Source organism: Xenopus laevis, chromosome 6S (assembly GCF_017654675.1).
Source record: "Xenopus laevis strain J_2021 chromosome 6S, Xenopus_laevis_v10.1, whole genome shotgun sequence".
In the NCBI taxonomy this organism is placed as follows: Eukaryota; Metazoa; Chordata; class Amphibia; order Anura; family Pipidae; genus Xenopus; species Xenopus laevis.
Genome location: NC_054382.1, coordinates 2,639,707 through 2,664,241, shown reverse-complemented (window position 1 = coordinate 2,664,241; position 24,535 = coordinate 2,639,707). Strand labels below are relative to the sequence as shown.

The 24,535-nt window shown below is 43.3% G+C and overlaps 1 protein-coding gene across 2 annotated transcripts; it reads right to left on the bottom strand.

Moving 5' to 3' along the window:
* Positions 1–1,106: 1,106 nt before the first annotated feature.
* Positions 1,107–23,806, bottom strand: LOC100137715. 2 transcript variants are annotated; one of them, XM_041567277.1, is made up of 2 exons: positions 23,639–23,806; positions 1,107–2,858 (listed from the first exon to the last, which is right to left on the bottom strand). In XM_041567277.1, exon 2 carries the CDS (start codon positions 2,668–2,670, stop codon positions 1,294–1,296), a length of 1,377 nt encoding a protein of 458 aa, XP_041423211.1. In that variant the 5' UTR covers positions 2,671–2,858; positions 23,639–23,806; the 3' UTR covers positions 1,107–1,293. The 2 variants fall into 2 exon arrangements, with proteins under 2 accessions (XP_041423211.1, XP_018079588.1); XM_018224099.2 differs by lacking the exon at positions 23,639–23,806 and adding an exon at positions 15,380–15,486.
* Between the last annotated feature and the right edge of the window lie 729 nt (positions 23,807–24,535).

The following is a 24,535-nucleotide window of genomic DNA, read 5'->3' as shown; positions in this document are numbered from 1 at the left end:
AAGAGATCACCTGATCAGAAATACTACAACTCTAACTGTAACAGGAAGAGATCAGCTGACCAGAAATACTTAATCTCTAACTGTAACAGGAAGAGATCACCTGACCAGAAATACTGCAGCTCTAACTGTAACAGGAAGAGATCACCTGACCAGAAATACTTCAACACTAACTGTAACAGGAAGAAGTGAGGAAGCAAAAGACACAACTCTGTCTGTTATTTGGCTCATGTGACCTAACATGTATGGTTTGTTTGTGTGCACCGTGACTCGTAGGATCCCAGGGGGCGGCCCTTATTTTTTAAAATGACAATTTTCTATTTATGATCACCCAATGGCACATACTACTAGAAAAGTATATTAATATGAATATGGTTTATTTACATGAAGCAGGGTTTTATATATGAGCTGTTTTATGCAATAAACCCAGTAGGATTGTTTTGCCTTAAACATGGATTCATGCAGCTTAGTTACGATCAAGTACAAGGTACAACTTTAGGAAAAGGAAAGGGCTTTTAAGGCTTTATTTCTATACTTACTGTTACAATTCTGCTCATGTGAATATTTTAATTTTAAAATGTAAAATTATAATTGATGGAGTTTGAATGTTTTTGATGGTTAAATAAAAACCCATAGTGGCATTGGGCGGCAAAAGTTTTTTTAATTAAGTTGTCGTTAAATGATTTTCTAAGCTAAACAAACATGTTACTGTCACTGAAATACCCAGAAGGCTGATCTAATGGAGCTGTATGAAACTGGGCTTAAGTGATTTACTGATCATCAAAAAAGATTTATGGGTAGATCTTCCAATTGGGAAGCCCTGACTTAAGCACTTGTATCTGATATAATATGAAGAAGCCCTTAAATGGGATAATTTGGTTACTTGTCCATACGAATGTAGAGAAACACAGGAGTCACCCACCTACACACCTGGAATGTGGCAGCTCAGGCAGCCGTAGGCAGTGGAGGGTGTAGGTGAGTTTGACTTTCACTAATTGGGAAAATAGATCAGGAGCATAATATAGGGCAGAAGAATGTTCATTAATAGGAATGTCAGGCACCAGCTGGGTCTCCATGCACTGAATAAACAGGAATAAGAACACACTTGGTTTGTTTGTGTTAATGGTTTTATTGATATTGTAGAAAGGTAAGCTCACTCGTTATATTTTCAGAACACAAACCTTATACTGTGATTATTGAAGCCATATATCCCATATAAGCACAGAATTTTTCTCATTTGTAATATTAAATGAAAAAACAATGATCTCAAGTGGATATTAAAAAAATGAACTGTATCTATTGAGTTTTGTCCTTGAATTCCTCCAGGGAAGCAATTCTCTCTTGGAATCCTAGTTTCCCTTCTTGTCTCTCTTTATTGATAAGCAAATCAATATAATCAGTGACAGTGAGTGAGTTGGGTTTAAGGGCAATTTCTTGTAGGCGCCTGAGAACTTCTGCAGCTCTCTCGATAAGTCTCATTGCCTCGTCTTTTTGGTCTTTCTTTTTATTCTCATTAATTTGAATCATCTCATCAATAGATAACTTCTTCTTATAAGCCTTCTCGTATTTTTCTTTCAGTTCTTTATGTGTGAGCTTCGTAGTTTTCACATCAATTCTCCATTCATGGCTCTCACGTACGTGATTTCTCTCATTGTGGCCACACACGCTGCATTCCATGGAAAAAACCCATTTTAACCATTTCCAAATTCTCTGAAACAAGTTGCCGTAACGTGAGCATGTTGTTTCACAGCTGTTACAGTTATGTACCTCTCCTTGTACTGGGATTTTCGTCTTTACGTTTTCCTTCATTTCATATTCATAACTACTGTTCTCCTTAATAATTTGTTCATTTTCTTTCATATTCAGATTAAGTTTGGATAACTCTTGGTGATACAGTGCAATTTCCTCAGTTTTTCTCCCTAACCCATCTAATATGCCCTCGAGTGCCTCCCTCTCCTCTAACACTTCTTTTGTTAAAACTAGACTCTTTGATTCCATTCGTGCCAAATCTCTAAATAACTTTTCTGAGCTTGTTTTTCCGGTATCCCACGGTAACTTAAGAAACGAATTTTCATTATCATCATCATCGTCATCCTCTTCCTCTGACTTCTTTGCATACAGAGCACAATTATTGAACTTGAAATAAACAGGAATGCCATGTCTGTTCTTTACACAAGCGACATTGGATTCAGTAAGGGCCTTTAAGACCATTGGTTTCCCGGCATCAGCAAACGTAGCGCAGATCTGTATGTTGTTCTCTATATCTTTTGCAAAAATTGACAACATTGATCCAAAAATATATTCCTGTGTACTTGTCAAACGAGGTAAACCGGACGGAAGCACAAAATAAATGGCATCAATGTGGCTAATGCTCCCGGGTGAGTCAAAACATAATTTCAGTTGCCTGGGAATCTCTTTGTCATGATCTCGACCTCTTGTGTCATCAAACCCCGGGGTATCAATGATTGTCAGGTTATAGGGGACAGTAAATGCCTCTATATGATTGAGTTGGTAGGCAGTGACTTCAGAGGTCTGGCTATGGGCTTGGCTCCTGTTTGTATCTTCCTCAATGAGAATCAACCTGTAATTATCTTCCCATTTCACTCCCAGGATGTAGTTGATCAGAGCGTTGATGAGAGTTGTTTTACCTGATCCTGTTGCTCCCACCAACATTATTATTTTGTGTTGTTTTAATGGGTTTTGAGCCCCAAACTGGAGTTTTCTGTACTTTCCTTGTGCATATTTCTCACGCAGAACCAACTTATAAACACGGGGGCCTCCTGGTATAACAGGTTTGGTTTCCTGAAATAAATCTTTTCTTTCAATAAGCAGAGCTGATTGGCTTCTGTGCGCTTCTCTCTCTGCAACAAGACATACAGGCAAATATAAAGGAACATTGATACAATTTGCACACAATTATGTACATGGCCAGTTCAACAATTTATTAGGAGGCCCATTTATCTAAGGTTGAATTTTAAATTCAAATATATTCACAATTCAACTGGGAGGTTATTTGAGAAAGAATTTGAATGTCTTAATATTCGATCAAATAGTTCCGACACGAAAATTTAAACCATATTGGGTTGGTATTTGATTCGTATGAATTGAGTAATTCTCCCCAAAAAAAAGTCGTATGTCAGGAAGGCTATTAACATCTCCAAATGGCTCAACGGACCTCTGCCATTGACTTGTACATAAACTCGGCAGGTTTTAGGTGGTGAATATTCGATTTAGGACTGTTTCCAGGGTCAAGGTGTAATAAATCTCACATTTAAATAGGGGGATTACATTTCAAATGAGTGAATTTTGAAACTCGAAAATTAGAATTAAATTCGAATTTACTATTTGACCCTTGATAAATCTGCCCCCTAATGTATGAAATTATGAGCATTTGTACGAATTTATATAGTTTGGGGACAAATAATTGGGGAATCTGACGTCGTTTTCAACTTTTTTTTTTTGCATTTTTATAAAAAAACCCACATATATAAACACTGTGTGGCAAATAAAATGTTAATTCACAAATCCATGCATAAGTTATTTTAGTTTGTATTTTGTCATGGGGGCTTCCATTTGTGCTCATTACACATTCATCGTGTGCTGCTCTAACAGCAGGCACAGCATTACCTGTGTGCTTGGAGGCAGCCACTCTGTAATGAAAATCCAGGTCCCTGCACTACGACATGAGAATCTAGCCCCTCCCCTCTCTGTCCATGCGTGTGATGGTTGGAGGAGAGATGTCACATGGTTTGCAGGGAACCAATTACTTTCACTTTCCTACGTCCTGCTCTACAGCTGCACTAGCAGCCCCTCCTCCCACAGACACTATCAAAGCTCCTCCCCTTCTGTAAGTTTGTTCTCTGCTTTCCTTTGGAGGGGGGGAACTTTCTCTCCTTGCTGCCTTCCTAGTTAGTGTTACTGGTTACTAGATGAGCTAAAGGAGCTGTGAGTTCCCTCTGCTAATATCCACCTCACACACACTGCGCTCCTTTCCTGCCTGCAATACTTCTTTTTTACTTAACTACTTACTGCCTCCTTTCTCCTCAGCTATTTTAACCCTTCCTAGACTTCCTCCTAAGTTTCCCTGGTTTTCAAGTATGTCCTCCTTATTTTATCCTTTTTTCTATTCCCTGTCATCAGTCCTGGGAGTGAACTCCTGTGTTTCTGCCATTCATTTTTGTCTAAACAAATATAATAAACTATCTATAGAAAATATTTTTTCCAGTGCCCAAAATGAATTGTGTGTATATATACAGGACCGCCATCAGAAATCACAGGGCCCCGTACGACAAAATTTCCTGGGCCCCCTGGGCTGCGCCCACCGCAAGCCCCACCTACAGGTCCGCCCTCCCCACCACACAGTAAAAAAACAAAAAAAATATTGATGGCTAGGGTTCCCACATGATAATAAAAATAAAAAGATATTCATGGTCAGGGCCCCCCATAAAAAAACATTTTTGGCCAGGACCCCCCCATTAAAAAATATTGGTGGCTAGGACCCAGTGGCGTAACTACCAGGGGTGCAAAGGGTGCGGTGGCACCTGGGTCCGCACCCTCTTGGGGCCCACGATAATGGATATTGTGGGTGGTTGGGCAGGGGGAGATTTTACAGCGCACGCAATTCATAGGGGGGAGGGCCCGACAGGGGGGCCCAGCTGCTCATCCTATACCAGGGCCTGCCGGTGAGTAGTTACGCCACTGCTAGGACCCCACATGAGAAAAATAAATTGGTGGCCAGGCCCCCCCACATTATAAAAAAAAAGTTGGTGGCCAGGGCCTAGGGTTGCCACCTTTTAAAATAAACTTTACTGGCAGGTGGAGGGGCGGCCTTAAAGGGGCGGGGCCGTGATGTCAAAAAGGGCGGGGCTGGGACACGCCATTGGCTGACTGGATCGTGCCGTCAAAGGGGGCGGGCCAAATGCGCGAATTTGGGAAGAAGCACAGGAAAAAAGGTAAGTTTGGAGCAGGCTAGGGGCAGGCCGAGGGCTTTTTTTAAGTGTATTACAAATTTACCGGCAGCTACATTGCTGGTAAATTTGTAATACCGGCCCCGGCCTTGGCTGGTGTTTTACCGGCTAGGCCGGTAAAATACCGGCCGGATGGCAACACTACCAGGGCCCCTTAAACGTCCATACCTTCCCGAAGTCAGCAGCTCTCAGAAAGATGGGGGGGCCCGGCTAATCCCTCAGGGCCCCCTACAACTCTCCCCCCAGTCCCCCCCTGGTGGCTGCCCTGTATATATATATATATATTTGGAAACCTAAGTGGGGGCAGTGATCACAGGACTATCTTATTTCAGTCCTGAAGTGGTGTCAGTGGGAGCTTATCTTGATTCCTGCCTATTGTACAATTGACAGGCTCAGCAGACAAGGCTCTATTTACATTACAGCAGCTTGTAGGAGGGAGGGGTAATGACATCACTCCAACTTGCAGCGCAGCAGTAAAGTGTGACTGAAGTTTATCAGAGCACAAGTCACATGACCTGAGGGCAGCTGGGAAATGTCTAAATGTCTAGCCCCATAGCAAATTTTTAAATTAGATATAAAAAAATCCATTTCTTGTTTTGTAAAACGGATTTCAATGCAGGATTCTGCTGTCGTAGCACTATTAACTGATACAGTTTGTAAAAAACATGTTTTTCCACGACAGTATCCCTTTAACTGTAAATACAGTTGCAAATGTAATAAGGTTTGTATGTGATGCAAATTGTGTTTAGATTTTGTGTGTGGAGCAATCAGTTCTTCATATTATATGATTAATATAAATTTAGGGAAGGTTATAGACAATAACATTTAAAGAGGGTGTAGAATCCCTCTGGGTAGAGATTTTGACTGGGCAAAAGGTATCAAAAAGAATTCTCATTGGTGTATGTTATAAACCACCTGGTATAAGTGTCGAGTATGAAGCCCAGCTACTCTTGCAGATACAAGCGGCTTCACAGCTGGGTCAAGTTGTTGCTATGGGTGACTTCAATTATCCAGACATTGACTGGGGTAATGGGGTTGCTAAGACACAAAAAGCTAGTAGGTTTGTAAATATGCTGAATGACAACTTTTTATTCCAGCTCGTTCAAGAACCTACTAGGAATAACTCTCTTTTGTACCTGTAATAACTAATAATACTGAACTCATCTCTAACATTTGTGTGGGTGAGGGGCATTTAGGGAATAGTGATCATAACATGGTCTCCTTTGAGATTCTGTTGCAGAAGCAATTCTATAAGGGAGTAACTAAAACACTACATTTCAGACGTGCAAACTGTGACAGTATAAGGGCATCTCTGTGACATATTAAGTGGGAAATGCTTTTCACAGGGTTAAACACAGAACAAAAATGGGAAGTCTTTAAAATGCTGCTTAATAAATCTACTTGTCAGTATATTCCACTTGTAAGCAAGGAACGTCGTTGCAAAGCCAGACATTAATTCTGTTCCTAATAAACACTGGCAAGTATTATTTACTGACCCAGTTTTGGCCATATCACTAGGTTCTCGCCCTCAATTATGCAGCCGAGAGCTCCTAACCTGCGGGATCGCTTAGTGAAAAGCCACTTTTCAAAACATAAGACAAAATCTGTCAGATCAGGTACATTTCCATGCAGAAATTGCAAAGCATGTAAATATATAAATACAACCAACTTATCAGTCGTGGATAGATTTGGCAAACCGTATAAGGTTACACATTATTTTTCCGGTAATACGGTCAATGTAATTTATATGCTAACCTGACCGTGCAACAAAATGTACATTGGCAAGACCAATCGCACTTTCAAAAAAAGAATCCTTGAGCCTGTGTAAAGTAATGATAATGCTTTAGATTGGGTAAAAGCCAAGAAAAAACTCCCTCCAGTGAGCAGACATTTCATGGAAACTCACAATAGCTCCAGCAAGGGATTGCATGCCACTGGCTTATTCTATATTAATTTAGGGATTTGGGGAGGTGATTTGGAGACATCTCTTCTTTGCAAGGAAAGTGAGTTCATTTTCTTGATGAATGCTTTAAGCCCACATGGTCTCAATGAGAGCATCACCATGAATGTCTTTATTTGATTTTTCATTCTGGGATTGCTACATTTTATCTTTGCATCATTTAATCCTGAATAACAAATACACAGGAATGAGCAGCCCTGTTTTATACAATGTTGCCAAATGCATCACATGAATAGTCACTCCATTAAATGTTGCTAATCTAAAGTCCATTTTGACATTTAACTGACATTACGAATTTGTTCCAAACTAATGTTGCCAATTGATAGATCCAGCCTGGATAAGCACAGAGCTGATACACTGTATACGACAGTACTCCGCCCCCTACTTCATGATTGGCCGATTCAAATTTGAGAAACACTTGTCTATTTAAACCTGCACCTTTTTTAGCGCCAAAACAGCCTTTGACAAAGCTCGCAGATTGGCGAGTGAAATGCGCGTCAGACGCTTCTAATTTTTAAACTGTTAGGCAGGGACTGGTGAATGGGTGGAAGGGTTGTTTTGGGGTGCTACAATACACCGACATTAGCTGAATTGTACTCCGCCAGCTGGCAACTTGTGTCCAGTTTCTGTGGGCTAACTTCAAAGGAAGGGTGGTGCGGGAGGAAGCAGATGATTCATTACAATATGACAATCCCTCCTCGCTGAAACCTCACTTGAATTGTCACCAATGATAACTATGGACATTTGCATATGTATATAACTACAGGCATCTTAAGTGAAAGGTGCTTGTTGTGGCATTTTTGCTGAACGACAACCATGCTGGGTCCACTATCAAGGTGCCAATACAACCCCAAATACCACCCGTTCCACTCGTATACTGAGTTTCACCAGCATTTACTGCAGTTGAGAACGGTATTGGGGAACAGTTATTTTATATATATATATATACTGTGGTTAAAACCCATACTACAATCTCAACTTTCAAATACTGCCTATAAGCTACTGACTTTGTGTCTAATCAGCTTCCTTGCGTAACCTTGTTTTTAATGTAATGTTTTTTGGTTCATATCAATTTTAGGTGGTCATAAGTAAAAGTTAAGTTTTATTCCTACAGCAGTGGGATCTCAGGTCAAATTAGTGGGAAGGTGCAATGCTATGGGACATACTTTTTCCCCCCTTTTATCGCTACTAAAGCAAATAAAGTTCTTGTATAAAAAAGGGCATTAACTCAAGGGATGAAACATAATTGTGTCTCTTTATAGGTCCCTGGTGAGGCCTCATCTGGAGTATGGGGGCAGTTTTGGACTCCAGTCCTTAAGAGGGATATAAATGAGCTGGAGAGAGTGCAGAGACTAAGTGCAACTAAACTGGTTAGAGGGAGGGAAGAGTTAAATTATGAGGGGAGACTGACAAGGTTGGGGTTGTTTTCTCTGGGGGAAAAAAGGCGCTTGTGAGGGGACATGATTCGACTTTACAAGTACATTAGAGGACATTATAGACAAATAGCAGGGGACCTTTTTACCCATAAAGAGAATCACGTACCAGAGGCCTCCCCTTCAGACTAGAGGAAAAGAAGTTTCATTTAAAGGAACAGAGTAGGGGGTTCATCACAGTGAGGACAGTGAGGTTGGGGAATGCACTGCCGGGTGATGATTCAGTTAATGACTATAAGAGGGACTTGGAGGATTTCTTGGACAGACATAATACAAAGGCTATTGTGATACTAAACTCTATAGTTAGTATAGATATGGGTATATAGAATTTAATTAAAAGTAGAGAGGGGTGTGTGTATGGGGCTGGGTGCCCCTCATTTGGAGGGGTTGGACTTGATGGACTTTGTCTTTTTTCAACCCGATTTAACTATGTAACTATGTAACTGTGTAACTATGTGTTTGCAGATGACACAAAACTATCAGCCCAATTAATTCCATCCAGGATGTGGCACTTGCAACAGGATCTTGACTAACTGGCAATCTGGGCAGCTAAGTGGCAAATGAGATTCAATGTTGATAAATGTAAAGTCCTGCACCTGGGATGTAACAATATCCACTTATACCCTTAATGGGACTGCACTAGGCAAATCCATAATGGAGACGGAGCTTGGAGTCCTTGTAGATAATAAACTTGTCTGTAGCAAGTAATGCCAGTCAGCAGCATCAAGGGCAAATAAGGGCTTGACTTGTATTAAATGGGGCAGAGAGTCACGGGAGGAGGGGGTCCCACTGTATAGAGCACTGGTAAGGCCCCATCTAGAATATGCATATATAAGGGGCAGGGCCGCCAGTAGAAATCACGGGGCCCCGTACAACAAATTTTTTGGGGGCCCCTGGGCCCCACCCACACTGATGACCAAGCTCCACCCGATATCCCGCCCACTCCACATCGCAGTTAAAAGACCACACAGACATCAGCACTAAAAAAGTAACCCCCCCACACAAGTTATAAAAAGCTATTGATGGTCAGGGCCCCCTTATAAAAAATTGGGGCCCCAAAAAAAAAGAAATTTAAAAAAAATGTTTTTTTTTAAAAAAAACATTGGTGGCAGGGGCCCCCTTATAAGTTAAATATAAACTTGGGGCCCCGACAAAAAAAATGTAAAAAAAAAAAACTAAAAAAAAAACATTGGTGGCAGGGGCTTTATAAGTTAAAAACAAATTGGGACCCTAAAAAAAAATTAAAAAAAAACTGGTGGCAGGGGCCCCCTTACAAGTTAATAAAAATTTTGGCCCCAAAATTTTTTTTTTAAAAATCAAAAAAAAATAAATAAAAAACATTGGTGGCAAGGGGCCCCTTACAAGTTAAAAAATAGATTGGGGCCCAAAAAAATAATGTTTTAAAAAAAGATTGGTGGCAGGGGCCTATAGAATATTAAAATAATACATTGGTGGCCAGGGGATTAAAAAAAAAAAAACACACAAACTGGTGTTCAGTAGAATTGAACTCATGGCTTCAGTACTTCAACTTTGCCTCCTTTCATGGCCTTTTCACCGCTTCAGGACTTCGGCTTTTTTTGTGACTTTGGGTCTTTTCGCACTTTCACATTCGGCAACTCACACGCAAGACGTATGGCTCGGGCGCTCGTAAGGGGGGCCCGGATCTTCAAAAAATGCAGCGCTGCCCCTTCATGCCTGGACCCGGTATACTTATCCCCCCTGTCCCCCCCTGATGGCGGCCCTGATAAGGGGATCATATAATAATCTCTCTAATGATTTATTTACCAGTAGGTCTTTCCAGCTACACAAGGTCACCCATTCCGATTAGAAGAAAAGAGGTTCCAGCTGGGAAGGGGTTTGTTACAGTGAGAGCTGTGAAGATGTGGAATTGTCTCCCTGAATCAGTGGTACAGGCTGATACATTAGATAGGTACAAGGAAGGGTCGGATGCTTTATTCACCAGTAGCTCCTCCCAGCAGACAGGAGGGAGCCAATGAGATTAGAGGAGGGAAAGGGGTGTTACAGGGAGAGCTGGGAAGTGAATCAGGGGTACAGGCTGATACATTAGATAGGTACAAGGAAGGGTCGGATGCTTTATTCACCAGTAGCTCCTCCCAGCAGACAGGAGGGAGCCAATGAGATTAGAGGAGGGAAAGGGGTGTTACAGGGAGAGCTGGGAAGTGAATCAGGGGTACAGGCTGATACATTAGATAGGTATAAGGAAGGGTCGGATGCTTTATTCACCAGTAGCTCCTCCCAGCAGACAGGAGGGAGCCAATGGGATTAGAGGAGGGAAAGGGGTGTTACAGGGAGAGCTGGGAAGTGAATCAGGGGTACAGGCTGATACATTAGATAGGTACAAGGAAGGGTCGGATGCTTTATTCACCAGTAGCTCCTCCCAGCAGACAGGAGGGAGCCAATGAGATTAGAGGAGGGAAAGGGGTGTTACAGGGAGAGCTGGGAAGTGAATCAGTGGTACAGGCTGATACATTAGATAGGTACAAGGAAGGGTCGGATGCTTTATTCACCAGTAGCTCCTCCCAGCAGACAGGAGGGAGCCAATGAGATTAGAGGAGGGAAAGGGGTGTTACAGGGAGAGCAGGGAAGTGAATCAGGGGTACAGGCTGATACATTAGATAGGTACAAGGAAGGGTCGGATGCTTTATTCACCAGTAGCTCCTCCCAGCAGACAGGAGGGAGCCAATGAGATTAGAGGAGGGAAAGGGGTGTTACAGGGAGAGCTGGGAAGTGAATCAGGGGTACAGGCTGATACATTAGATAGGTACAAGGAAGGGTCGGATGCTTTATTCACCAGTAGCTCCTCCCAGCAGACAGGAGGGAGCCAATGAGATTAGAGGAGGGAAAGGGGTGTTACAGGGAGAGCTGGGAAGTGAATCAGGGGTACAGGCTGATACATTAGATAGGTACAAGGAAGGGTCGGATGCTTTATTCACCAGTAGCTCCTCCCAGCAGACAGGAGGGAGCCAATGAGATTAGAGGAGGGAAAGGGGTGTTACAGGGAGAGCTGGGAAGTGAATCAGGGGTACAGGCTGATATATTAGATAGGTATAAGGAAGGGTTGGATGCTTTATTCACCAGTAGCTCCTCCCAGCAGACAGGAGGGAGCCAATGGGATTAGAGGGAAAGGGGTGTTACAGGGAGAGCTGGGAAGTGAATCAGTGGTACAGGCTGATACATTAGATAGGTACAAGGAAGGGTCGGATGCTTTATTCACCAGTAGCTCCTCCCAGCAGACAGGAGGGAGCCAATGAGATTAGAGGAGGGAAAGGGGTGTTACAGGGAGAGCTGTGAAGTGAATCAGTGGTACAGGCTGATACATTAGATAGGTACAAGGAAGGGTCGGATGCTTTATTCACCAGTAGCTCCTCCCAGCAGACAGGAGGGAGCCAATGAGATTAGAGGAGGGAAAGGGGTGTTACAGGGAGAGCTGGGAAGTGAATCAGGGGTACAGGCTGATACATTAGATAGGTATAAGGAAGGGTCGGATGCTTTATTCACCAGTAGCTCCTCCCAGCAGACAGGAGGGAGCCAATGAGATTAGAGGAGGGAAAGGGGTGTTACAGGGAGAGCTGGGAAGTGAATCAGTGGTACAGGCTGATACATTAGATAGGTACAAGGAAGGGTCGGATGCTTTATCCACCAGTAGCTCCTCCCAGCAGACAGGAGGGAGCCAATGAGATTAGAGGAGGGAAAGGGGTGTTACAGGAAGAGCTGGGAAGTGAATCAGTGGTACAGGCTGATACATTAGATAGGTACAAGGAAGGGTCGGATGCTTTATTCACCAGTAGCTCCTCCCAGCAGACAGGAGGGAGCCAATGAGATTAGAGGAGGGAAAGGGGTGTTACAGGGAGAGCTGGAAGTGAATCAGGGGTACAGGCTGATACATTAGATAGGTACAAGGAAGGGTCGGATGCTTTATTCACCAGTAGCTCCTCCCAGCAGACAGGAGGGAGCCAATGAGATTAGAGGAGGGAAAGGGGTGTTACAGGGAGAGCTGGGAAGTGAATCAGGGGTACAGGCTGATACATTAGATAGGTAAAAAGGAAGGGTCGGATGCTTTATTCACCAGTAGCTCCTCCCAGCAGACAGGAGGGAGCCAATGAGATTAGAGGAGGGAAAGGGGTGTTACAGGGAGAGCTGGGAAGTGAATCAGGGGTACAGGCTGATACATTAGATAGGTATAAGGAAGGGTCGGATGCTTTATTCACCAGTAGCTCCTCCCAGCAGACAGGAGGGAGCCAATGAGATTAGAGGAGGGAAAGGGGTGTTACAGGGAGAGCTGGTAAGTGAATCAGGGGTACAGGCCGATACATTAGATAGGTATAAGGAAGGGTCGGATGCTTTATTCACCAGTAGCTCCTCCCAGCAGACAGGAGGGAGCCAATGAGATTAGAGGAGGGAAAGGGGTGTTACAGGGAGAGCTGGGAAGTGAATCAGGGGTACAGGCTGATACATTAGATAGGTATAAGGAAGGGTCGGATGCTTTATTCACCAGTAGCTCCTCCCAGCAGACAGGAGGGAGCCAATGAGATTAGAGGAGGGAAAGGGGTGTTACAGGGAGAGCTGGGAAGTGAATCAGGGGTACAGGTTGATACATTAGATAGGTACAAGGAAGGGTCGGATGCTTTATTCACCAGTAGCTCCTCCCAGCAGACAGGAGGGAGCCAATGAGATTAGAGGAGGGAAAGGGGTGTTACAGAGAGAGCTGGGAAGTGAATCAGGGGTACAGGCTGATACATTAGATAGGTATAAGAAGGGGTTGGATGGTGTTTAGCAAGTGAGGGAATACAGGGATATGGGAGAGAGCTCATAGTACAAGTTGATCCAGGGACAGGGGCGTTTTCTTGCTGCAGTTTCACAAAGAAATTTGCAGATGGCAAAATGCAGAAATTCGCCGTGTGGTTTGTAACATACACCAATAATAATTTTCTTTGTGACCTTTTGCCGAGTTGAAAGGTCTACCCATCCACCCCCTCCCCATTGCCATCAATGGATATTTCTTTAGCGCATGACTTTAATTCAGGCTTTACATACAAACACACTCCTCCACCCGCTATTTAATCCCTCTGTCCCTCCTAAAAAGGGTGTAACCATTTAAATTCACAATCCAGTCACATGTTTCATCCCACCAGGTCTCAGTGATACCAATTATATCATAATTTTCAGCACATGCAATTAATTCTAGCTCTGCCATTTTAGATACCAGAATACTACTTTTCCTCTGACATTTATATTATGTAACATAGAGTTATATCTAAGAGTTATATCGATTAGCTTTCTTTCTTTGTTATGTATACACTTCATTTCAACCTTTCCTTTTCCTTTAAACACTCCTCCAACCTCTTAGCCATTCTTTCCCCTAGCACAGTGGACCCCAGGAAGGAAGATATTCTCCAGTGGAGACAGTCTGAGACCTGCCCCATAGCTATTAAGAGAAAGGGGGATCAGCCTCGAGAGGAGAGGTGTGCTTGGGAGATTTGGGGACTGATAGTGTGAAACAGACGTTTATGCAGGAATCTATGACCTTTAAACAACATTTGTTTTAGGAATAGGATTGCCACCCAACAACAGCAAATAGGTTTGGCAGCAGCCTCCCAAATATGCACTGGAAACATTTTTACTACTTCATCCAGGTTTCACCTATGTGGGAGCAAGCACAGGTCTGCTCAGTGATTGGACAGTGGGGAGGGTAATAGCTGAAAGGGGATTTTTTGCTGGTCTGCTAGATAAAGATCCTAAGGACAATTGAATGCTCTCTGATAACAGCAGAAATGCTATCAACTATTAAGAGACACATGTATTGTAGGGATGCATAGGGTTAATTTCTCCCTAGGGTCTGCAATCCCACATGTTGGGAAATCCTCTGCCTGTCCAGCTACAGGCTAGACCTAGAGTGAAGGGGGAAGGAGCCCTTGTCCCTGTGGAGTTTGTTCTGGCAGATACCAGAGGGTGTCAGAAAGTGTCGCTGCTCCGTAACTGGTTTGATATAGATTTGTTGCCATGTGCTCACAGCCCTTGCTGCTTTTATTTTCTCTGAGGACTGAGTGAATAGAAACTGATGCAAGATGTAGGGCTAAAAAGGAGTCCGAAAGCCCTGCCTGGCATGGGGTAGGGGACCCCAAAGCCTGGTAAGCTTAACCATGCTGGTTTAGAGCTTAGAGGACTTTTTGTTTGCTTTCACTATGGAGAGTGTTGGGAGCTGTAGTCCGGTAAAGAGGACTTTTGTGTGCTCACACTTTGGAGAATCTTGGAGCTATGCTGTGAGGAGTAACTGGGGGGGGGGGTGTCAGGCTCACACTGCTGATAGTGTTGGGAGCTGTACCCTGAAGATTTAAATCAAGCATTATACATTGACACTTTATTCATTGATAACATAATACTTCTGCAGAGGAAGCAGCAGGGATGAGGTGGTGGAAACAATTTCTACACTTGCCAGGGCTTTACCTCTCTACTTATGCCCCATTTGCCTTTACCGCCATTTGGACATTTCCAAGAACCTTATTTTCTACTAATTCTCTTTCTTAACAAAGTAGAAACTGTGTGGATTTGCGCTCTGCCTTACTTCCTTCTCAGTTGTATGCATCAATCCTCTCACAGAGATGTACCAATCATCCCAGGATATCCACTAAAAGTTGAAAGAGAGGAGAGCACTCATACGCAGATTAACCGCTTGTGATTATTTATTATTCATGCTGCTTTACACGACATGTTTCGGGCAGGTGTTGCCCTTTCTCAAGTGTCACACTTGAGAAAGGGCAACACCTGCCCGAAACATGTCGTGTAAAGCAGCATGAATAATAAATAATCACAAGCGGTTAATCTGCGTATGAGTGCTCTCCTCTCTTTCTTAACAATTAAACATTCTTGTCCACCACCCACTCTTTTTGTTTTTAATTCCCAGATTTGTGAGGTTAGTATCAGTTTAAGTTTTATTTTATTCCTTTTTCTATATATTATTTTAAGTGATAAATATAAGCAACTTTGATTAAATATATAAATACCTGAATCTTTTTTTTCTGGCTGCTCAGCCATCTTTTCTTCAGGGTGTTTCTGTGTGATTGCCTCTCTGGGTTTGTGTGTGTTCTCTCTGGGTGTGTATATATATAGTGTGTTCAGTTTCACTTTGAATCAGACATACTCTGAAATAGTTTTACTTTCACATTTATGTAATTCTTAAAGGGGTGGTTCACTTTTATTATGTTATACACACACACACACAATATCCCAAAACTGAAAATTCACAAAAAAAAAAATGGAAACCAAACTGTCCCAAACTGTTATGAGAGAATTCTGCCCAGGGGAGTAGATCAGCCCAATCATCATTACAAAGGGATATATGACTTCTCAGGAACTGTTCTAGCACTTGGTTTACTCTCTCTGCTGCCCCGTTGGATTAAAGGCGATAGGCAGAGGATAACTGGAGAGCGATATCCAGATATTTACACAAAGAGCGCCAAAACTTGGACACAAACTGGGAACCTCTGTCTGATACAATCTCCACTGGAAAGCCATGAAGTCGGAAGAAATATTGAATGAGCAACTGAGAGAGTTCAATGGCACAGGGAAGTTTACGAAGGGGGATAAAGTGTGCCATCTTACTGAAGCGGTCAATAACTACCCATATTACAGTGTTCCCCTTGGAAGGTGGTAGTTTGACAATAAAGCCCATAGCTAAATGAGTCCAAGGATGGGAAGGAATGGTTAGAGGTTGCAATAGACCGCTAGGGTGAGAATGACTAGACTTAGAAGAGGCACAAATGGCACAGGCTGCCACAAAGTTTTTCACATCCTTCCAAAGGGTTGACCACTAAAGGAGTTGACTGACAAGCTCAAAGGTCTTTTGGATACCTGGATGCTTGGAACAGTGACTTTGCTGAAGGATAGGTATGCGGAACTCGGGTGGCACAAATACCATACCTATGGGGTATCAAAAGGAGCAGAGGACAGATAGGATCTGGCTGGCCAGTTGCGGGAGTAGGGAAGCAATGATTTTGTGGGGGTACAATTGGTTCTTGATCTTCACTGATGCGCCCCTCAGGGACAATGCTTCTGGATAGGGCACCTACCTTTAGGTTTCTGGAGCCAGGGTGATAAGTAAGGACAAAACTTAATTGTGTGAAGAAGAGTGCCCACCAAGCCTGGCGAGGATTTAATCTTAAGAGTCTGGATGAATTCCAAGTTTTTATGATCGGTATAAATGGTGACGGGATGAGGGGCTCCTTCCAGGAAGTGTCGCCACTCCTCGAGTGCAAGTTTAACTGCCAGAAGCTCATGATTCCCGTCATTTTGCTTGGGAGGAGAGAAGTTTCAAGAAAAAAGTACAAGGGTGTAGTTTCCCATCTGCAACTTGTCTCTGAGAGAGGGTAGCTCCAGCCTGACGTCGGAAGCATCTACTTCAATGAAGAAGGGTTGCAGAAGGTCAAGATGTCAAAGGACAGGAGCAGAGGCAAATGAGTCTTTCAGGGACTGAAAGGCCTCCAAAGTGTGAGGGGGTGAGGCATTAGGTTTTCCTCCCTTCCGAATGAGAGCCAAGACAGGTGCGATACGGGAGGAGAACCCCTTGATAAATTTTCAGTAGTAGTTAGTGAAACTTACTTGTGGGGAAGAGGCCAGTCTTGGATTGACATGACTTTAGAAGGAACCATCTTGAATCCCTCACGAGAGATAATGTAACCCAGGAAGGGAATCTTTGGCACCTTGAAGACACACTTCTCCAGCTTGGCAAAAAGGGAGTTCGCTCTCACACGGGAGAGGCCGAAGTGCATTACCAAATAGTCATAATGCCCATCTCTGGTGTTGAATTCTATCTTCCATTCATCCATTCATCACCCTCTTGGATGCGGATTAGGTTGTAAGATCCAACTTACTGAAGATCTTAGCCCCTCTGAGTTGATCGAAGAGCTCAGAGATGAGAGGCAGAGGGTATCGGTTTTTAACCAATATTGTTTAGGGTCCTGTAATCTATACAGGGACGCAACCCGCCATCCCTCTTCTCCACAAAGAAGAACCCTGCCCCCCAGGAGAAGATGATGGTCTAATGAATTCTCGCTGGAGGTTATCTTGAATATATTCCCTCATCTAAGAAGTCTCAGCAGTAGATAAGGGGTAGGTACGACCTCTGGGGGGCATGGTACTGGGAAGAAGTTTGATGGGACAATCGTAGGAGCGACGAGGAGCGAGAATATCTTCTTGCAGAAGACATCTGAAAAGTACTTGTACACTGCAGGCAAGGACTGAAGATCTGCTGCAGCGAGGGACACCCGGTAAATTGACTTAGCAGGCAAACAGTTCAGCTGACAAACAGGACTCCTATGAGATATCTGGTTGGCTGACCAGTCAATAGAAGGATTATGCAGATGGAGCCAGGGTAGACCCAGCACTACAGGAGCCAATGGACAGTTTATTAAAAGAAAAGATAGTTTCTCTCGATGTTGGGATCCGACCATCAGTGGGAGTTCTCCAAATTTCTGAGATTATCTCAGAAGTTAGAGGTCAATCATCAATCGCCAAAACCCTGAGGGGACTAGATAGAGGGAATAGGGGAATCCTCAGGAACTTGGCAAAAGTGGCATCCATGAAATTTCCTGCAGCCCCAGAATCAAGAAAAGCAGAGACATCAATAGTCTTAGCTGAATCTGTAATGGCAGAAGAAATCTATGAGAATTCTTTTGGGGCACAGGCTCAATGCCACCCAGGTAAAATTCCCCAGTTCTACCCGAGCGTGGTGATCCTCCCAACTTCAAGGGACAGCAATTGGCAAAATGGGCTTTTTCACAACAATATACGCATAGACCAGCTATACGTCTCCGTAACTTTTCTTGTTCAGAGAGATGCATCTGACCAATCTGCATAGGTTCCTCCGGGGGAGTGACAGGGCGAGGAGAGACAGGAATAGGAAGGAGGGGTCTCTGGAAGTGTGGTGCCAGAACAAGCAGGAATTTTTTGCTTCGCTCCTTATCGGATTGGTGCTTCCTGAGTCGGGTGTCTACTTTGATGGAGAGAGCAATCGGGTCTTGCAATTGTTCAGGATGATCCCTGGAGACTAGGTCGTCTTTGAGTCTGCTTGACAAGCCTTGATAGAACACTGCTCCATAAGCTTCACTGTTCCAGTTAGTTTCAGCCATCAAAGTTCGGAAATCAATGGCGTACTCACTGGCACTGCGGTTTCCTTGCTGGATCTGTAGGAGTCGCGAGAGGCATTAGCGACATGACCTGGGGCATCAAAAACAGTACGGAAGGCTTGGAGGAAAGCTTTGACATCGAAGGTCAGAGGAGAATTCTTCTCCCAAAGTGGTGTTTTCCATTCTAGTGGTTTACCCTCCAAATGGGACATCAGATACCCCACCTTGGCTCATTTGGCAGAGTCATCTTCTGGAGCTGCAATTGACGTCACCACCCAGCGCACCCCAGCAGCTAGAGTATCAGTGCGTCAAAAGATAATCTCTGCTGGAAGAACCAACAGATCAGGCAAACAGCCAGCAAAGGATGCAGACAGTGCCTGCAGACATAACCAAGAAGAGGGTCCACACATCGGTGCCTTCAGGTAGCATTGCACAGGCACAGCATACTGGAAGGGGAGCCGCAGCCCATTCAAGCTATTGGTTACTATACCACCAACGATATTATAAAGTCATTATCTTCTACATTAACCCCTGGCGCACTGACAACACACAAGTGCAGGGGTTGCTTCTTCTCATGTGTCTGAAACCTCTTTCAGGGATTCTATTCTCTGTGATTCTACCCCCTTAAGGGCAAAACATAAAATATAAAATCACAAGAGGAGAGAATGTGGATATGCTCTCACACTTGCCTTCATATAAAGCAAATAACTAAAGCAGTCAGATACTGAAATGGATAAGTGCAGGCCTGTGGCTAGGGCAATCTCTAATTACAGGCACTCTGCATTTATTCGAATGTATTACCGTATATACTCGAGTATAAGCCGACCCGAGTATAAGCCGAAGTACCTAATTTTACCAAAAAAAAAAACTGGGAAAACTTATTGACTCGAGTATAAGCCTAGGGTGAGAAATGCAGCAGCTTTCAATGCTTTCTTTAACTGGACTACAGCTCCCAGCATCCTCCAGCGACCATTCAAAGGGGGCACTAAGTTTGGAAGTGAAAGTTAGGATTAGGAAGCTGTGCTGTGAGGGAAGCTGTGGACCTTTTTTGGTGGAAAGAAGGATTTGAGCGGGCAGAGGGTAAAGGCCATAATGCAGGCTCTCATACACACAGAGCAGTCGCTCATACACACAAAGGCCTCTTCTCCAGCATCTCTTGTACTCACTTTGCCTGGGCTTCGTCAAGGCTCTGGTCAGTGATAGCCATGATCTGTTGCAATATGTTGCCGACATCCTGGGCTCCCCATTGTCTGTTGGGGGGGAGGTGGTTGTGCATAGGATAAAGAGTGAGAGTTTGGATCCCCCATGGATGGGGAGTCCTGGAATCCCCACCCCCCTGGCCTGCATCAACCTGCCTTGTTCATCCATCTGAGCAGCAACAGCAAGGGATCGCTCTCCTGTTTTAATGTGTGTGTGCCTCAGCTCTGTCTCCCCTGTCCTTCATAGTACTCTCCTTCTCCTGCCCCGAGTCCCGTCTCTCTATTGATCGCTTGCACCATGCGATTTGAATTACTGGTATCCTCATCTCCCAGCAGCACCAATGTGGCCAGTGCGGAGCGCGCCTGCGGTGACGTCACACGCAGCACACACACTGTTCAGACTCCAGCAGCCAGACCAGAGTAGCTGCGGGGGGAGGGGACATGTCCCGCGGCACCGTGACCTTGCTCGTGATGTTAACCAAGGCAACGGATTGTTTCATGCTGGGCCGCATGGATCTCCATCCTGGATCAGCTAGGTACAAAGTATCATTTTTGTGCAAGCAGGCCTGACTCGAGGATAAGCCGTGGTAGACTTTTTCAGCATATTTTTTGCGCTGAAAAACAACTCGGCTTATACTCGAGTATATACAGTATGTGAAAAGCAACCTTAGCTGGGCCAGGTCGAGCTTGAACTTGGTAGAATAGAAGGACCTTTTAATGAGGCTTGAGAATTTTAGGGTCTCAACATTAAAGTTGGTCCCTAAGAAAGAGCCTGGAAGTTATCACTTAATTCACAATCGTTCTTCCCATCGGGGGGCATTGGTCAATGATGGGATTGGACAGGAACTAGCATCTGTGTCTTATATGTCCATTGAACAAGCTATAGCATTGATTCAGCAGTATGGACAAAGAGCAATTGGCTTAAAGTCCCCATAGACGCAAAGATTTTTCTTTGATGAACCAATTTTAGTGCAATCCAACCAATCCGTCAAATTATCGTGAGGTTAGTGGGAGTCGAACAATTGTGCATCTAATGATTTTTCATCCGAAATCTGTCAGAAAATTGATCGGCCAGGTTAGAAAATTTTCATCGGTCACAGTGAAATCTATCTAATTTGCAGGGCCCAGCAGGCAGCTCCTCACAGTTTTCCTGGCTTCAACTAGAGAATATCTCTTGAAATGGTCTTATTAGTTGATGGACAAATCGATCGTTTAAACGATATTTCAACTTGGTCTTACGATAACGAAAAGATCTTTTAAAAATCCTTATATCTATGGCCAGCTTTAGAGCGACATTCAATCAGTCTTTAGATTACTTTCAATGCATCCTGATTGTTATAAACCTTTGGGCTTTCACTTTCACTTACTTGAAGGTAAAATTTATTTTGACCGATGTCTCCCAATGGGTTGTTTCCTTTTGTGCTTCTATTTTGAAGCCTTTGTCTCCTTTGTGGGTTGTGCAATTGGAAACAGGCTCTAATGGTGTCATTCATTATTTAGATGACTTTCTATTTGTAAGCACTTTGGGCTCTACAACTTGTGAAATTTTACTGAGTAGCTTTACTTGGTTTACAAAGAAATTTGGCATTAAACTAGCGGCTGATAAAACCACATTCCCTATCACAAGTTACCGTTAGGCAGGAATTTTGCCAAGGGAAGAAGTGGCTAAGCTTGAAAGCATTATAAATTCTGCCATAAGAAAGTTAAGTTAAACATATACAGTCGCCACTTAAACTTTGCAACGTGGGTTATTCTTTTTAACAGAAGGCTTATTGCACTAAGGCAGGATTGGACAATCTTAACTGGTATTTAAGAATACCTCAAGTAATAATGGATGACTTAATTATTTGGCAGCAATTTCTTGAGAGTTTCAATGGAAATACCTATTGGCAGGGAGAATTGTGTGCAATTATTCACAGATGCGGCTGCTTCAGCTGGATTTGGTGCAATTTTTGGCACACACTAGATTGCTACTCTTACCAGAATTATGGGAGGAACTTGGGTTAACAATGAATCTGGTTTATTAGAGTTTTCCCCAATTTTGGTTGTCCTTGATGTATGGGGCCCTCACGTGGACAATAGCACATTATTTGGCACTGTGATAACATCTCTCTTCTAATTCCCCCCCCCCCTATTGAGTAAGTTTTGGAAAATCCATGTTATTTGGACAAGGAGAGAACAGCCTGCCCGCAGCATTTCTGGAATCTAATATTGGCAGAGTATCAAAATGGTTAATGAAACACAGAAAAAAATCACTAGCGTTCAGTCTAACACAAACTGTGGCGCTGACCAGCTGCTATAAACAACCTTGTGTCAGCGCTCGGTCTAATCCACATTCTGGAGTTGAGCAGCTGCTATAAAAGATGAAAAGCCAATATTTGTACACAACGAGAAAGAAAAAAATTGCTAGTGCCCGGTTTGCCTTTAATAATAATAATTATTACAAAAAATGAGGTGTTAGTACCACAGTACCACAGGGGCTTAAAAGCTCTCAGCTTTCCCACTACAGCTCCTAAGCTAAGGGTAAATGCACAATAGTCTCACTGGTTACTGGGGACTTGATTTTAAATCCACTACAAACTTACAATGCTCAATAGTGTAGGACTCACATACAATGAGGGGCTTGATGTAGCATGTGAGCTTACATATTTTGGCCAAAGTGTGGTACTAACACCTCATTGTTTGTAATAACTTTTAATGGGGAACTCCAGATTTATGATAAAAATCTTCAATAGAGGGGCCTCAATATGTAAAATAAATTTAAGCATCCAAAAGTTCCCACCTCTTAATCTTTGAATATGATTTTACCTCTTTTCTGCTGCAACAAACTAGCAGCATTAATCTGTTTATTTTCCAAAGGTTTCCAATGTAGGCTTGTTAAACGTGCTTTTGACATCACCCCCTACTTCAAATAACATTATCAAAAACGACATCCCCATTATTGGTCTCCAGGACAGGGATTTCTGTGGCTCTCTTTACCACAGTGGTTTTTGTAGACTGCTCCTTCTCCCCCCCTTCCTGTACATCTATCAGAGCTCCTAAAGCAGGGGTGCCCAGGACGTTGATCTCAATCTACCAGTAGATCGAGTTAATGTTCCTGGTAGACTGGGGCCGGCATCGGGGGGGGGGGGGAGACTGAGCGAGGGCGGGGCTGGGCTGAAGAACAGGAGGGAGGGAGGCATGAGGAGCAGCACAGAAGGAAGGAAGGAAGGGTGGCAGAGAGTGCACAGAACAGTACAGCAGCACGAACTGAAGGAAGGGTGGGAGAGAGAGAGAGAACACAAGAATAGCAGCACAAATGGAGGGCTGGCTGGGCACAAAGGACTAGTCTGCAGATTTCTCCTCTCCCCCCCCCCAAAAAACTGAGAAGCAGCAGTACAAGAGAAGTAGTATTTATTACTTGTACTGCCTGATAGCACTCCCCCCCAAACTCACACACATTTGCCTGGTGTTTATCCCAAAGTGGCTATTTGCTCTTTCCTTGACTTTTGTGAATATGTCACTGCTATGAGGGGGTATTTATACATGAAATTGCCACTCTGCCATTTTGCCATGACTTCTGGGGGTATGAAGTTGACATTAATTTGACATCATCTGGTTTTGAGTTCTGGGGGTATTTATACATGGATTTGTTACCCTTCTATGAGTTCTGCGGTGTTTGTACATGAAGTTAGATCTCCTGATGGGGGCCAGGTGTCGAGAGTAGATCCCAGGGTTACAAAGTCTGGACACCCCTGGTCTAGCCACATGTCAGATTTCAAAATTGAACATAAAAGAAATCTGTTTGCTCTTTTTAAAAGTGGATTTCAGTTCAGAATTCTGCTGGAGCAGCATTAGTAATTGTTTTTTGAAAAAAAAACATGTTTTCCCATTACAGTATCCCTTAAGCAGCAATAAAAATAAAAGAAAAAGTTAAAGTTAAAACACCTTTGCTCCTTACCTTAATCAATCTCACTGCCCAAGTTTCTCTGAACACACTCTGAGGGTCCGATGAGCTTATTATCAAGGGTTAAGGTCCTGCTGTCTCCTGAGCATGAGGACATCAAGATTTATGATGCCGACTACTTTACACTTCAGAGGTTGGAGACGATGGAGGGGATAAGGACTAAGTAACTGTTAGGAAGGAATCTGGAACAAAATTGAATAAAAAAGGCAAAAAAGAATGTATTCCTATTGAGAAAAAAGGCTATAAGTATGTCTTTGGCAGATAAAACTTGGTATTTTTATATTGCAAGCTGGAATGACTTTCTACAGTTTAAAGCAAATATTCCCATGGAGGATTACTGGGGGGACAGTGATGTCCTATTATCTGTTGTGCTAGAGCAAGTTGAGGCGTAGTGAATCGTTGTTGAAGGATTTAGTCTTAGATTTACCTCAGGTGTGTTTTTCAGTTTGAAGCGACCACATTTGCTTTGCTGTTTATTATTTGCTTCTTTGGAGCCCATTGTGAGAGTCTGTTTCTTCCAGTAAGAAGACCCCTGGGGGCATTGGGAGTGATGATATTCAATTGGTTGATGGTAAGTTAAAGATATTATGGCAAAAATCCAAAAGGTTCAGTCCTTTGGTTGGGCAGAATCACTATGCTCAGTTTTAGCATTTGACTGCTATCATAGAATTAGACCTTGCCTCCCTGGCCCATTCTTTAGACACCAAGGGGTATATTTATCAAAGAGTGAAGTAAATAGTGAAGTTCCGCCTCTAGAGTAAGATTTCACCACTCTCCATTAATTTCTATGTTTTTTTTTTAGGTGTATTTATCAAAGGGTGAACTTTCACTTTCACCCATTGATAAATACGCCTTTCAAAATCCCATAGAAATGAATTGAGAGCTGCGGAA